General features: G+C 37.3%; 1 protein-coding gene across 2 annotated transcripts in view; it reads right to left on the bottom strand.

The window, feature by feature from the left end:
• Positions 1-13,234, bottom strand: part of DENND1A (DENN/MADD domain containing 1A) — a 213,853-nt gene that overhangs the window by 68,924 nt on the left and 131,695 nt on the right. For both annotated transcript variants that reach the window (XM_010570716.1, XM_010570718.1), the window contains exon 13: positions 10,866-10,991. In XM_010570716.1, coding sequence (XP_010569018.1) covers positions 10,866-10,991 — 126 coding nt within the window. The remainder of the gene's footprint in view (positions 1-10,865; positions 10,992-13,234) is intronic.

Genomic DNA, 13,234 nt, shown 5'->3' with positions numbered 1-13,234 from the left:
TGGGGGAGGTTATGCAAATGGGGGGGGGAGGGGGTGTTGGGTTTTTTCCCCTAATACCAAATGCCACCTATTCACAGCTCATTTAAAAAACACACAGTCACTGAGTGCCTTACACAGAAGCTTGAATTCAACGGTCATGTTATTTTACGCTTGGTGTTTGTTTACTTGCTTCATTGTTCTACTCTAAGTCCCCTGCGCTTTATTAGTTCAGGAAATATCTTCAACTTTTCCTGCATGGCGGCATTTGCACACTGCTTCATTGCTTGCTGAGACTGTGCGCTCTCAATTATAAGTAAAGTATCAGGAGAAAACACAATAAAAACACAGGCAAAAGTCAGTCTAAAACACACAAACAAAGGCTTGAAACAAATTGAGAAGAAACAAAACCAAATGTATAAAATAGCACAAAAACCAGAAAGTCAGGTGTGAAAGGCACAGACATAACTGATCAGTTGAAGGTACAAATCCTTCCACAGTAAAGCTGAAGTATCACGGAGCTGCTCCTCACTACACAACCTTCCCTGGTAATAGGAAGATTTAGAGGCTTTTGAACAAAGCTACTTTTATTTCTGCAGCACCAACACAGAAGATACAGAGAGTGACCCTATCCAGCCTGATGGCTGAACATACCACTTCTATGGAGGCTGTAAAGTTACTTATACAATGAAACACAAGATACTTCTCTTCAGCTTGCTCACAGGTTCCAAGAAACTAAGATACCACAAAAACTTAAATGTCAGCATGAAACAGGTAAACATTAATAATCTCAAAAGCAGTCCCATGAATATCAGCATTCTGAAAATCACACTGAAAGGAACTTAATGTTTCATCTATTATTGCTGTTAGTGTACTACAAGATGCAGAGCACACAATCCCTTACTTTGGGCAATGTTTCTAGACTGAAGTACAAAACCATTTGCATGCTGGGTTTTTTGGGGGGGTTGGTTGGTTTTGGGGCTTTGGAGTTTTTTGTTTGTTAGTTTGGTTTTTTTTTTTTTACTTTAACACATATGATGGACAGGAAAGTTTGACTGCATCTTTTACAGCAGAAATGCCATATTCAGCAGACGGTTATGCTAACTTTTTCAAATATTATTTATTATCTTTCCTTCACAATCTTAGTCTTCCTCCCCTAGTGTGGCATACAGAATTATACAACACAATATCTTATAACAGTTTGGAAATTACAAAACAATTCTATTTACTACATAACAGACTGCTATAAGAGATTAAAGAGAATGTCTTTTCAGTTTCATTAACATATGTATATCTCAACAGACTTCGATGTAGAATATTAAATGCATTCTGAAGAACAGTAAATGCTTGTTAGAAAAAGAGCCATTTTTAAGGTTTAAAATAGCAAAAGCAAAAGCTGAAACTTGTCTATAGCAACAGTAATGCTCAGAAACAAAACACAGCAACATGACTGAAATGAAAACAAAAACCACAGAGAAAACAAACAAACAAAACCGTATTTCCCCAATAAATCTTTTTCAGTCAGTGGTTCTGAATTCTGGGTAGTATGTCTTCTAGAACGCTCTCCATGAATGGTAAAACATAACAATAGTTACAGGTAGCTTCTAAGTGAGATTGTCAAAAACTAGGTCTTCAAAATGCCACAAAGCATAGAATCTTCGCGCTAGGGAAAAAAAGCCTTAAATTTTAGTTCCAGAACATATAGAAATTAATTTTATCTCCATTTTTATCATACAAACATCAGGTTTTGCAAACTGTCACTGTCAATGCCACTGTCATTGTCTACTCCTACCTGTTAGTAAAGTCATCAGGATGAGATTTAGAAATTACCATCATTTAGGCACTACTACACTCTCTATACAAGCATATATTTGAGAGCTAACAGCACTTGAACAGGAAAAAAGATGAATGGGAGAAAATTCCCATTAAATATACATCAGCACTAACTTTAAAAGGAGCACAACAAAATTGCAAGTAAAACAAAAAGTTCTATTTTATATGTTTCTTCTCACTGTTTCCCCTACAGTTTTGGGTTTTTTTAACAAGTTTGTACACATGTAATATAAGCATTAGTGATCATCACCTTCATTTTTTCTATAAATGGACACACACTCCCAAAACCCTGACCTATTGAGACAACTCTGGTGAAAGGGAGGGATCTAATCTGTATACAATGTATACCTTTAAAAATATACCTGCAGAAAAAAAAAAAGCTATGCAAAAGATGGCTATGTAGAGGAAGTAACTGGGATGTGGCAATTACTGGGAGTTGGAAACAACTATTTACTCTTCCACTGAATAACTTAAAAAAATAATTCACCATGGCAACAATCATACTTCATAGTAGATAAAGCACTGAATGCTACAAAGCCTTTTCAAAATGAATTATGCACCAGTATGTAACATGCACTTTTTTTATGTTGCTGCACACATATTCCAACAAAATTTCCTTTTGGACTCATCTGGCATTTGCTTTTTTATTGTGCACCAGACATCATCTGCTTTTCTTTTCTGACTTCTGTCCCACTCAGATCTCATGGATCTGGAATTATTGAAGGAATTTACAGTGTTAGTCTGGGCAAAAGACTGATATAAAATAATTAATACAGTGGCCTTATGTCATGCCATCACACTGCTGTTTTAATGTCTTTCTGAAAAACTTATCAATTTGTACTACTGGTATCATGATATTACTTATGAATCCGTAGAGCAAATATGCTTAGTGGTGCAAAACCCTAAAATGAGTAAATAAACTGTCCTCTTAAAACACTTTGAAACTCCCACTGTTGTAGGAGACCTAAATATCTAAGTGACTAATCTTAACTTTACCTTCCTTGGCCATGAATTTAAATGGAGGTGAAGAGCAACAGCTTTCTTATAAAGTGCACACAGTTCTTGGCCAGCAAATATACGACCCCAGAGCAACATCAATACTTTAGTTCATTATAGTTAGCTACAGTACCCTGGATAATAAGAACCCATTCAGAGCTCATATGAGGAATAACTCTACCAAGATTGATGAGAGGTTAAACATAATATCCTGGGATAGTAGGAAATTGCAACTGTGCAAGTGGATTTGTGAAAAAATATTTACTTTTATAGAAGTAAGATAGCAATTCAGTGGCTGCAGCAGTGTATTGAAACCAAGAATAACAACAGCTGTCAAGGCAGGTTCTCTAGTAAAAGGTTACAACAAATACAGGGAATTACAACATTAATTTTTAACGGATGCTTGTCAAGATGTGTCCTGTCCAGAATGCAAGTGCATGCCTTTTAAAAATGCCTTTTAAGTGCCAAGTTGCACCTCATTTCCTAAAAAATTTTGAGGAACTTTTACATCTCATTTGAAAGTGATCCCATGTCCCAGGGTTAAAATTCAGAATAAATTTACTCAGAAACACTGAAGTTTCTAGAGTTCAGTTGTGCAGTATCTCAGCAGCATAGCATGATCAAGCGTATGGAAAGATCCATACCATGATACTGGTAATACAGTGGCCCAGACTCTGACGAAGGAATTCGTAATAGGGAAGGAATCAAAACTAATACCTACTAACAATATATAAGGTAGTTAACACATCCTAAGTATATTGCATTGCAAGATCTTTACATCAATACCACATTGGAAAATAGAACCGGAGAGCAGCCTCATGCTTCCTCCTTACACACCGAGTGCTGCAGTTGGTACCTGATGTAAATGGGATCAGGTAGGCTGCGTCCCCTGCAGACACCGAGGGACTCGATGGCCAGCTAACCCTGAAGGAGAGTGGAGTGGTCAATACCAATGTCTCCAGAAGGTATGGATACACAGCAGCATAGACATATGGCTGCAGCATGGAAAATCAAACGAGTGCTATCTTTATTAGAATGGGTAATAGAAAACGTCAAAAGAGAACAAGGGGATAAAACAATTCTCCAGAAATGTCTTTACACTCCTGCACAAAGGCAGGAAAGTTTTTCAATTTTTCCAGAAAAAAAAGGTTGGAAATACAATAAAGGAGACACTTTTTTAAATTATACACCCCTTATGAAAATGTAATGTCCCATACTTCCCCCAGATGTCCCTACACAGTTCCAGAACTATGACAAAACCACAAACTGAAAAGGCTTATTACATTATTTCCCTAAGTTGAATTGAATGTTATGTTGAAAAAGAAAAGTTAACTTTTTATTTCCTCCTATTCATAATGGCTTTTTTCCCCACTGTTGCTCAAATTGCATCATATTAAGAGAAAATTTGTATCAATTTTACAATTATGAAAAGTGGTAGTATGTTGTCTTCTCTATTTAGAATCTAAATATAAATCATCAGGCTTTGACAGGACAACAGAACTAAGGCAGCAACGTATACATAAAAACATATATACATGCATCCAGTGTAGTTCAGCTAAAGCAGTTTGGAAACTGGAATATATAATACGAGTTCCAATAACTAGTTTCATACTAAGATTAGAAAACATTTTTTAGTGTCTTAAGCACATCATTGTCCACTTCACAAATTAGCAAGTAACTTCAGCAATGAAACTGCATAAAAAGCATGGAAGTAGAAAAGTACATTGACTCTGCCTCTGAGATTTTCTCTTTACTCTTAAGTGGCTGCATCTAAAGAATATCTAAGCTAAATTTAAACCAAATCAATTTGCAACAATTAAAGTTAATCAGAAATTATCCAGTTATACAACTAATGGTTGCTCAGGCTAATAAACCTGAATAAGATTGAGTAACTAACCATGAAGACATAAAAGAAATTAATTGATGCTTCATTTAAGAGATTCACTTATTAGCAGTAATTCCCAATGCATTCAAGTTAGTGCCAGTAACTATTTATGATCCTAGTTCAATCTGAAAGATATAAGTTATGTAGAAATTTTTACAATATGATAATGGTACATAATACAACGGTTTACTAAAAGTACCATCCACTACCAGAACCACTGCTCTACCAGTAGTTACTTAAAACGGTTACATTTCATTAGTAGCATCTTAAAGCTTCAGTAAGCTCCCAACTACTACTCCCTATGTTTTAAATGTAGTTGAAAAACAGTGGGTAGATGTTTTAAACTACAACGACATGGACGGTGGACAGTTTCATTCGTGTTAGAAATATCACAAAACAGAATTACACTATTTTAAAGGAATCTGTAAACAGTGAAAGATACTAGCCATGCCCTTCCAGGACTGAAAGCAAATTTTCAATTAAAAAAAAACACCAAACAATTCAAAAATCCCTCAATAAAGTATTAATCAATAATAAGATCCTAAAAATAAACTCACATTTTTCTGTATCTTTTTCATTTTGACATTGATTTCAAAATGTCCTCACACACAATTTAGTTACACTTTTAACACCATCACAGCTCCCTTCTCTTTCTTCCTCCCCACTATTTTGAGACTGACTTTGTTTAGAAACAGTGCAAAATTTGATACTTAAAAAGTAACCAGCAACACCCCCTGAGCACTGGACAGAGATCACAGCACTGTAATTATTTCATCCCAATTCATTCACAGAGAGAAGGGCCTCTCAAGAAGAGCAATGCAATGAAAGATTTTGCTGGGCAGACCTCAAGAAGATAGTATGAGCCACATAATAAGGAATATAGTTCTTGCTACACATAATGCATTTATATTAATTGTTTCACCTCCTCAGAGACATTGCCACAAATCAGAGCCATTGTTGCCACAGACTGGCACATACAGGAAATACTCACAGGTGTTGCAACTGTATAAGTCCAGTATAAAATACAGAAATTATGAATATCTAGCATATTCACAATCCACCAAAATCAGGTTTACATGGATTTTATAAATGAGAGAAAGGTCTAGATTTAGGTAATATGACAATACACACAAGGAACCATTTTAAAAAGAATGCAGAGTTCATCACCCTAATAAATAGATTAATAAATTAACAAAAACTACATCAGCCTTTTAAAAAACAAACCAGGACATCTTAATTCAAATCCAAACACACACCAGAACCTCATGCACAGACATGTCTCTTCAGTGGTGTATCAGAAATAAAACGGGCTACTTCAGCTCACGTTGCATTACATATACTTCTCACCTCAGTATACCATGTGTACTGTATCGTGAGACATCAAATATTACAGTGCCTGCATTTAAGAAGTTATCAATGCAAAACAGCAAAGTTAAAGAGAAATCTACCTGCAGAAGCACTTAGATACTGATATCTATTTGGGTTCTGAATGTTAAAATTACCCCCCCCTTAATTATTGATACAAAAAGTAGCAGCACTGCAAAAGAAAAATAAGCACAGAGATTTTCACCTTACAGTGTATTTATGGCAATGAAATACACACAAAAGGAACCAAGACGTGGAAATAGAAATACCTGTTCAGAGTATACAGATTTTAAAGCAAAGCACAAGTAAACAAGCTTTTCAAATCTGTCAAGCCAGAAAATGTTGTATTAAGCATACACAATTCCCTTTGCAAAGCTCCCTGGAGTGACCACATATCCAGAGAACCTACAGAAAGCTTGTCCTTTGAGAAGCTTGTATATCAAACTTGGAGCCTGCTGTTAAACTATCACACCCAAGCTAGGTGAAAAGGCACCCATATGGCTTAGGCTAGCTGTACTAGCATCACAGACCTAAACCCAACACATTGTATTGTATCATACCCTACATGCTACTGCTTTTGGTCAACCTACACTGAGCTTACCTTTATTCACAGGTGATAGGATGACTCTTAACAAAGATTGTCTGTGAAAGAAAACCAATTAAATGTTGTCTGTAACCACTAGGTGTCAGCAGAAGAAAGTGCACAGCCATCTTTGATGCAGAAAATTTGAGTCTCATTTCCCCCCTCAGTTACCACTATACACAGAACTATTAAGTACTACAAACCACCTTTACACACACATAGTAATCATACAGCTAATTCTGTTGAAAATGACCTACTTCTGTGAATTAAATATTTAGAAGATAAGAACATTTCCTCTGCAAACAGCAAAAAATCAGAAATTTATTAAAAAATTGTTCAAGTGAACAAAACACTCACATTGGTGTCACTGTTAGAAATTTAAGTAATAATCATAAAGATAACAATCTGCCTCAATACAGCCAAGTAAACACGCTGCTTCTAATGTGTTTTACTGTACTTAATAGCAACAGAGGTTTGTGGAGACGGTAAGTACATCACATGTAACAAATATTCTTCCATACTTAAAATCTGGCTTAACGCAACTACAGAAAACGCAGGCATACAGTAGAAAGCATAACTGAATCAGTTATTTTGTTACATAAATCTTATGATTAGACTTGCAGACTGTATTATCTGGATATGTTTTTTCATGCAAAAGTTCTAGTTAGTGAAGGCCTCAAAGTTTATGGCAATGGTAACTCATTAATTGTCAGTGTACTGGTTCATATATACATTACATAACCTTGTATCTTTAGACTAAAAGTTTCTGAACAGAGTAAGAGCTCTTACTATGCTTAGGTATAATGTGACTTCAAAGTCTGCTCTGTGACACATTCTGGGCCTACATGGAATAATGAAAAGTAGCTTTGCACCATTTATCCCAGAAAGTCAACTCATACCAGATGAGATGGTCTATGAAGTTAAATAGTCTTATGAGACAAAAGCAATGAAAGGAGGAAAAGCTGCTGCTTCTTTGAATTTATTTCCTAATTATCAACGGTTTTAAATGAACAGTCAGATTTCGTGAGTTATGGGACATGAAACGCAAAGAACCACATCATGTTCGTTATTGCGTATGGCCCGTATTTATGACATGTGAAGGTGAGAAGAGAAAAAACCATAACGGAGGCATTTGAAAATATGTTCCTTTTCCTAGAAGCTATTTCTTCCATTTGCCTTTCTATTTGTCTCGGACACACTGAAATGGTTTTATTTGCAACTGTTACACCAGTAACAGTTTTAAAATAACTTCTTCCAAACAGATATTAAAATTCTAAAGCAAATTATGACAGCCACTGTGGTCTTTGAGGATTCTGATACATCAGTGGAGAGCAATCAAAGATTTGCTGCATACACTTTAATATTCTTCCACTATTTAACAAGAAACTCCCATCATTCTGTATTTCTACAAGAAGATGTGTATCATGACCACTTTGAACACCCGTTAGTATATAATCTACAAACTCGGCAAACTGAGCTAATCAGCTGATAGGAAATAACAATGAACATAACTGCTCTTTAGAAGATGGAATTATGTGAGAATACAGAAGACTATTTCAAGTGCAGCATTCAAAGTACAGCACAACAGAGAAACAGAGGACTTTAAATTGCAAGATGCCTTACTAATTGCCAGTTACAATGCTTTGTTATTAAATTACAATCCCATTTTCTTTTGTGAACTTAGCAAGTACATTTCCTAATTGTTTTACTGATAACACGCTATTGTTTAGAGTTTTGCTGCATTTTCTTAAGATCAGGTTTTCCAAGGGTCTTGAACTAATTTTTAAGTGCGATGCTCCTAACAGTAACAAGAACCTCTCAGTAACTGCATTTACTGTTGGCATATTCTAAAACAGAAGTGAAGTATAAAGTAGTTGTATGACCTGTCCAACACCTTACAGGATGTCTGTGGCAAAACCGGAAACAGAATGCAGGTCATTTGACTCTGACATGTTCAGCACATGAAACACTTGCAAATTTTCTTTATCTAAATCTTAATACTGAAATGTATAATCAGAAATTCAATTTTTAATTTAAAAAAGGACTTGGGAAAGAAAGCCCAAAGCCCTGAACATTTCCACTTCCTGATATTAAAATTGGATTTTTATGACATACTTGTGTCATTATCTTTGCGAATTTTCTTTGATGGAATGACAAGCAAACCAATTTCTGCTACTTCCTCAGGTTAGCTGTCCCTCCAAGTTGCACCTTCTAGGGGTGTGCCATTGTCAACTGATTTCAAATATTCATCTTTAGCATTCAGCCTTCAAAATACCAGATGGTATTTCCAGAAAAGCAATTTAAATCTCTATTTTTCTTCATAAATCCCTTAACTAGTTAATCTCACACACACATCCAGGCAAAGCATACACCAATATTCCCAGAGTTGCCTGGCAACTACGGGGAGGAGCATCGGAGAACAAGGAAGCCTGCATGGATGAAGGGAAGTCAGTGTCTCCCTGACACGGATAAAGGAGGCTTACCGCCAGAGTGCCTTCCTGGTTTCATGTTTGTTATTTATATGGACAACTTTTCAATTACCTCCCATTATCTCACCTTAGATGCTTTAAAAGCCCAATACTCACACCCAGACATACATACACAAGTCAATACAATTTATTTTTTCCACACACACAACACATGGATTCCCCCAATAAGATGTGGAAGGACTCACGATGACTTCAAAAGTTGTTTTTGAACCCTGAATATGAATTGTTGAAATGATGCTTATTTGATGGTGATAACTGGACTGCTTAAAATACAGACTGAGCTATTTTTTTCCTTCTGGCTTTAAAAATAACAAGTAAGACAAACTATAGTACTGAAGAGACTTTAGTTACTGAAATATCTTCGCCCTCAAGAAACACTATGCCTGCAGGCCGACTTCTGGCCTTTCCTTTAACATCATGATTATAATTAGATTTATTACTTGTCTGCATGCCAGATCTCTTCATTAATCTTCACAGAACAGGACAATGCTGAATACAACACCTTTTCTCAAGTAGTAAGCCTTCATTCTCACTCCACTCATTTAGCCTCCCCACTTATGCTCAGAACTCATCTTAACATGTCCCAGTGGTATTCAAGTTCTCCATTGCTACCACCAATTTTCTTTTCTGCCTCCAAACATTTGCAGATGAGAGAAGAAGGTATTAAGACAAAAGTACATTTTGTCCTCTACAGGTATCTTCTTGTTAAGCAGCCATAGGTCTAAACAACAGTAGTTCAAATGAGCCTGTGAACACCGCATTGAGATTTATCAGTGCATTTGACTTGTAAGGTGTTGGTTTCCCCTGCTTCAGAAACAGGGAATGTAGAATATTTTGGAAATATTCTGTGGATCACTCTGCAGGTAGTACTTTACATCCCCCATATTTCTGGGACATATCTCATTAATTATACTTGAATGTTCCTCATACTATTCACCTTGTTTTTAACTGTTTATCAGCAAAATGTACACACTTTAAAAGGAACCCCCTAAGTACACGGTAGCAAAACCAGAGTGTTACAAAACATGTGGACTGATTTCCCCTGGACTGATTTGTATTGAAGTCCATGAAGCTACTTGCAGTAAGCCAGGAACAGATGCCTCACTAGAAACAATAAAACCCAATATCAAGTACAGAAAAATCCTTCCCCCACTCAGATGGCACTTAATCATTGCTAAATAGAGATTAGCTATGAACCAGAAGCAAAAGATTGAATTTTCCTAACAGAACATTTATCATCAATAGTTACAACTCCAGACATTCTTCATATTTCTGTAAAAGCACAATTTCTTCACTAATTATGTTCTTAAACTCCATGATTCCATAAATTTGCATGTTTCACAGTTAAGCATATATTGTGTAAAAAGTATCTTTTACTACCTTTAAAAATAATACAATGAATACCCAGGTTTTGCAGTGAGAGAAGATGGTCAACTCTGCACTAGCCTCCTATGATCACTGATTTATACTTTATCATCTGTCTTCTAACTTAACTGTCTTCAAAAACAAGCAACACCCATACCTTTCCATAAGAAGTTTTCTCCCTGTGTGATTGATCATGCTTGTTGCACCTCTTTCTTTTTTGGAGACTGGAACACTGTTTTCAGCACTAGTCAATCAAAGAGCCACAATGCTGACCTTAGTAAAAGTAGGTTATACTATACTTTGAATTCTTGTTAGCTTTTTTCCCCACCACAGCTGCAGATTTACATCTTATGCCTACTAATTTCCTACTTACAGGTTCAATTTTCAGGGCGTTTCTGTAGCTCCCAAAGAAAGATGCTTGTGCTTTTAGAAACGCTCTTGCAACACCATCTCCAGTGGTTGTAGAGACTTTCTTCAATCTGTTCTTCAGTGCAGAAACCTGAAGTCACACAACAGGTCTAGATCACTCTCATATCACAAACAAAGCTCAACACATTGGGGCACAGCTAAATGAAAAACATGCTAACCACAGCAGCATTTATGACAAAAGTGACATTGTGAATTCAGAGTTGAATTTTTCAGTTCTAAAAGCATTACTTTTCAAGCTGTTTTGCTTCTCTAAGACATGATTGGATTCTATTCAGAAACCAACAGGAAAATCAAAGCTTCATTTCAACCTTCCCTCCTACTTAAAATCCGCCATTAACATGCCGTTGAGTACTCTTTTAAAGGTAGTCCATGAAGTTCTGTGTCATTCTTGATTAGAATCCATGAAAGAATTTCAGCTAAACTAATTCAAACATCAGATTAATAGAGAAACGGTTCTGCATAAACAGGCCATCCATCACCAAGGCCAAGAACAAATTCTGCAGGTCTGAAGAATTTGATTGCCACAAATACAAGGTTTCTTTCTTTCAAGGCTATAGTCCCTTGTGTTTCAGCGACTTAATGGAAAATAACAAAATGAGAGTTTTATTTATGCATATGGTGGGTTCCCTTGGCTGGCTCCCAGACACCCACCCAGCCGCTCTCTCCCTCCCCCTCCTCAGCAGGACTCGGGGAGAAAACACGAAGAAAAAGCTCGTGGGCCGAGATAAAGACAGGGAGATCACTTACGGATTAGCATCACCGGCAAAACAGACTCAACTTAGGAAAATTAATTTAACTTATTGCCAATTCACATAGAGTTGGATGGTGAGAAACAAAGACAGAAACTCCGCTGCCTTTCTCCCAGCTCAACCTCCCCCCCCTCGGTTCCCCGCCTCCTCCCCGAGCGGCGCGGGGCGACACCAATGGGGGTCGCGGTCAGTCCGTAACAGTTCCTCTCTGCCGCTCCTTCCTCAGGCTTTTACTCGCTCCTCACTCTGCGTGTGGCCTTTTGCCATTTCTTAGAGGCTTTCAGGGAGGCACGCCGGCTTTGCTGACGGGCTCAGCTGCGCCCGGGGGGGTCTGCTGCCGATCCGGCTGGAACCGGCTGGTGCCGGCGGCGCCTGCACCCGCCGCCCCGGCCTCTCCTCACAGAGGCCCTGCAGCCTCCCCGCCAACGCCCCAGTGCAATCCAGAAAACAAAACCTGCAGGCTTTTTTAAAAGTCTCAAATTAACAAGGACATTCTGTCTACTGAAGTTTTTTCTTCCTGTTTCTCAAGAGATCTAAACCACCTGTGCGCAGGATGGCTCTTCTCTTAACCCTCACTGCCCTTTCCCTTCCACTGTGGAGGTGTTTAATTACCTCAGGATTCACCGAGCTGCACTTTAGGCAAACAGAGCCCTAACGGTCTCATTACCATTTTACCCAGAGACACTTACCGATCACAACTTAGCAAATATGAACTAAACACATTTCTATGCAGGCAGAGTTAAAAATACCCTGATCCAGGTTACCTGAATATTCTTTTGTTTTCTGTGTACACCAAGGGCTAAAGTTTTAGAGGATTATCCATTACTGTTCTCTGTGCTTCAGAATATCTCATACATACAAGAAGGCTGTGACTTAGTTTGATGTCTCTTTTCTAGGGCTTAGAGCTCAGTAACTACTGAAGTAAGGTTGTGTATCTATATATTATTGTTAGTGACAGCATTTTTCTTTCCCAAACACAAGCTGGGAAAGGAGATTAAAAAAACCTTTCAAAGATTAACATCAGGCTTGCTGTGCCTGTGCTGCAACGGTTATAGGTTACGTTAAATCATTAACAAATAGTTATGTCAGTAGCAATTTTTTGGTGTTGCAGACAGAACCAGGACAAGCTAGGTTTTTGAGACAAATCTCACATAACACATAGCAATACAAAAACAACAATCTGGGCACTGATTCTTGAAAGAAATTCAACTAGCACTTTTAGAGGATGCAGTCATGTCACACGCAAAACCTGAGTTTGATGAGATACCTTACGCAGAAGACAGCAAGGAGCCACAATTTCGGAAGGAAAGCAGAAAGCCAGGAAATCCCTAGTCATCTTGATTTGCAGAAGAACGTGAATGACTCCATAGATACCCATATTATGAATCTAACAGAAATGATTCTATCAATAACTAGCAAATCTTCCTTCTTCAAATGCTATTCTGAAAAACTCCATTGGGCTAACTCTATATACTTCACACTATGCAAGAAACATTGTAGGAATATTATTTACAGAGTAAGATTCTGTTGCAGTGAACATAACTAACTGTGGTTTTGAGAGTAT

Source organism: Haliaeetus leucocephalus, unplaced genomic scaffold, assembly GCF_000737465.1.
Source record: "Haliaeetus leucocephalus isolate CR32 unplaced genomic scaffold, Haliaeetus_leucocephalus-4.0 Scaffold306, whole genome shotgun sequence".
Taxonomy (NCBI): domain Eukaryota; kingdom Metazoa; phylum Chordata; class Aves; order Accipitriformes; family Accipitridae; genus Haliaeetus; species Haliaeetus leucocephalus.
Note: the sequence above shows the minus strand (reverse complement) of the source record. Positions and strands in the feature narration are given on the sequence as shown.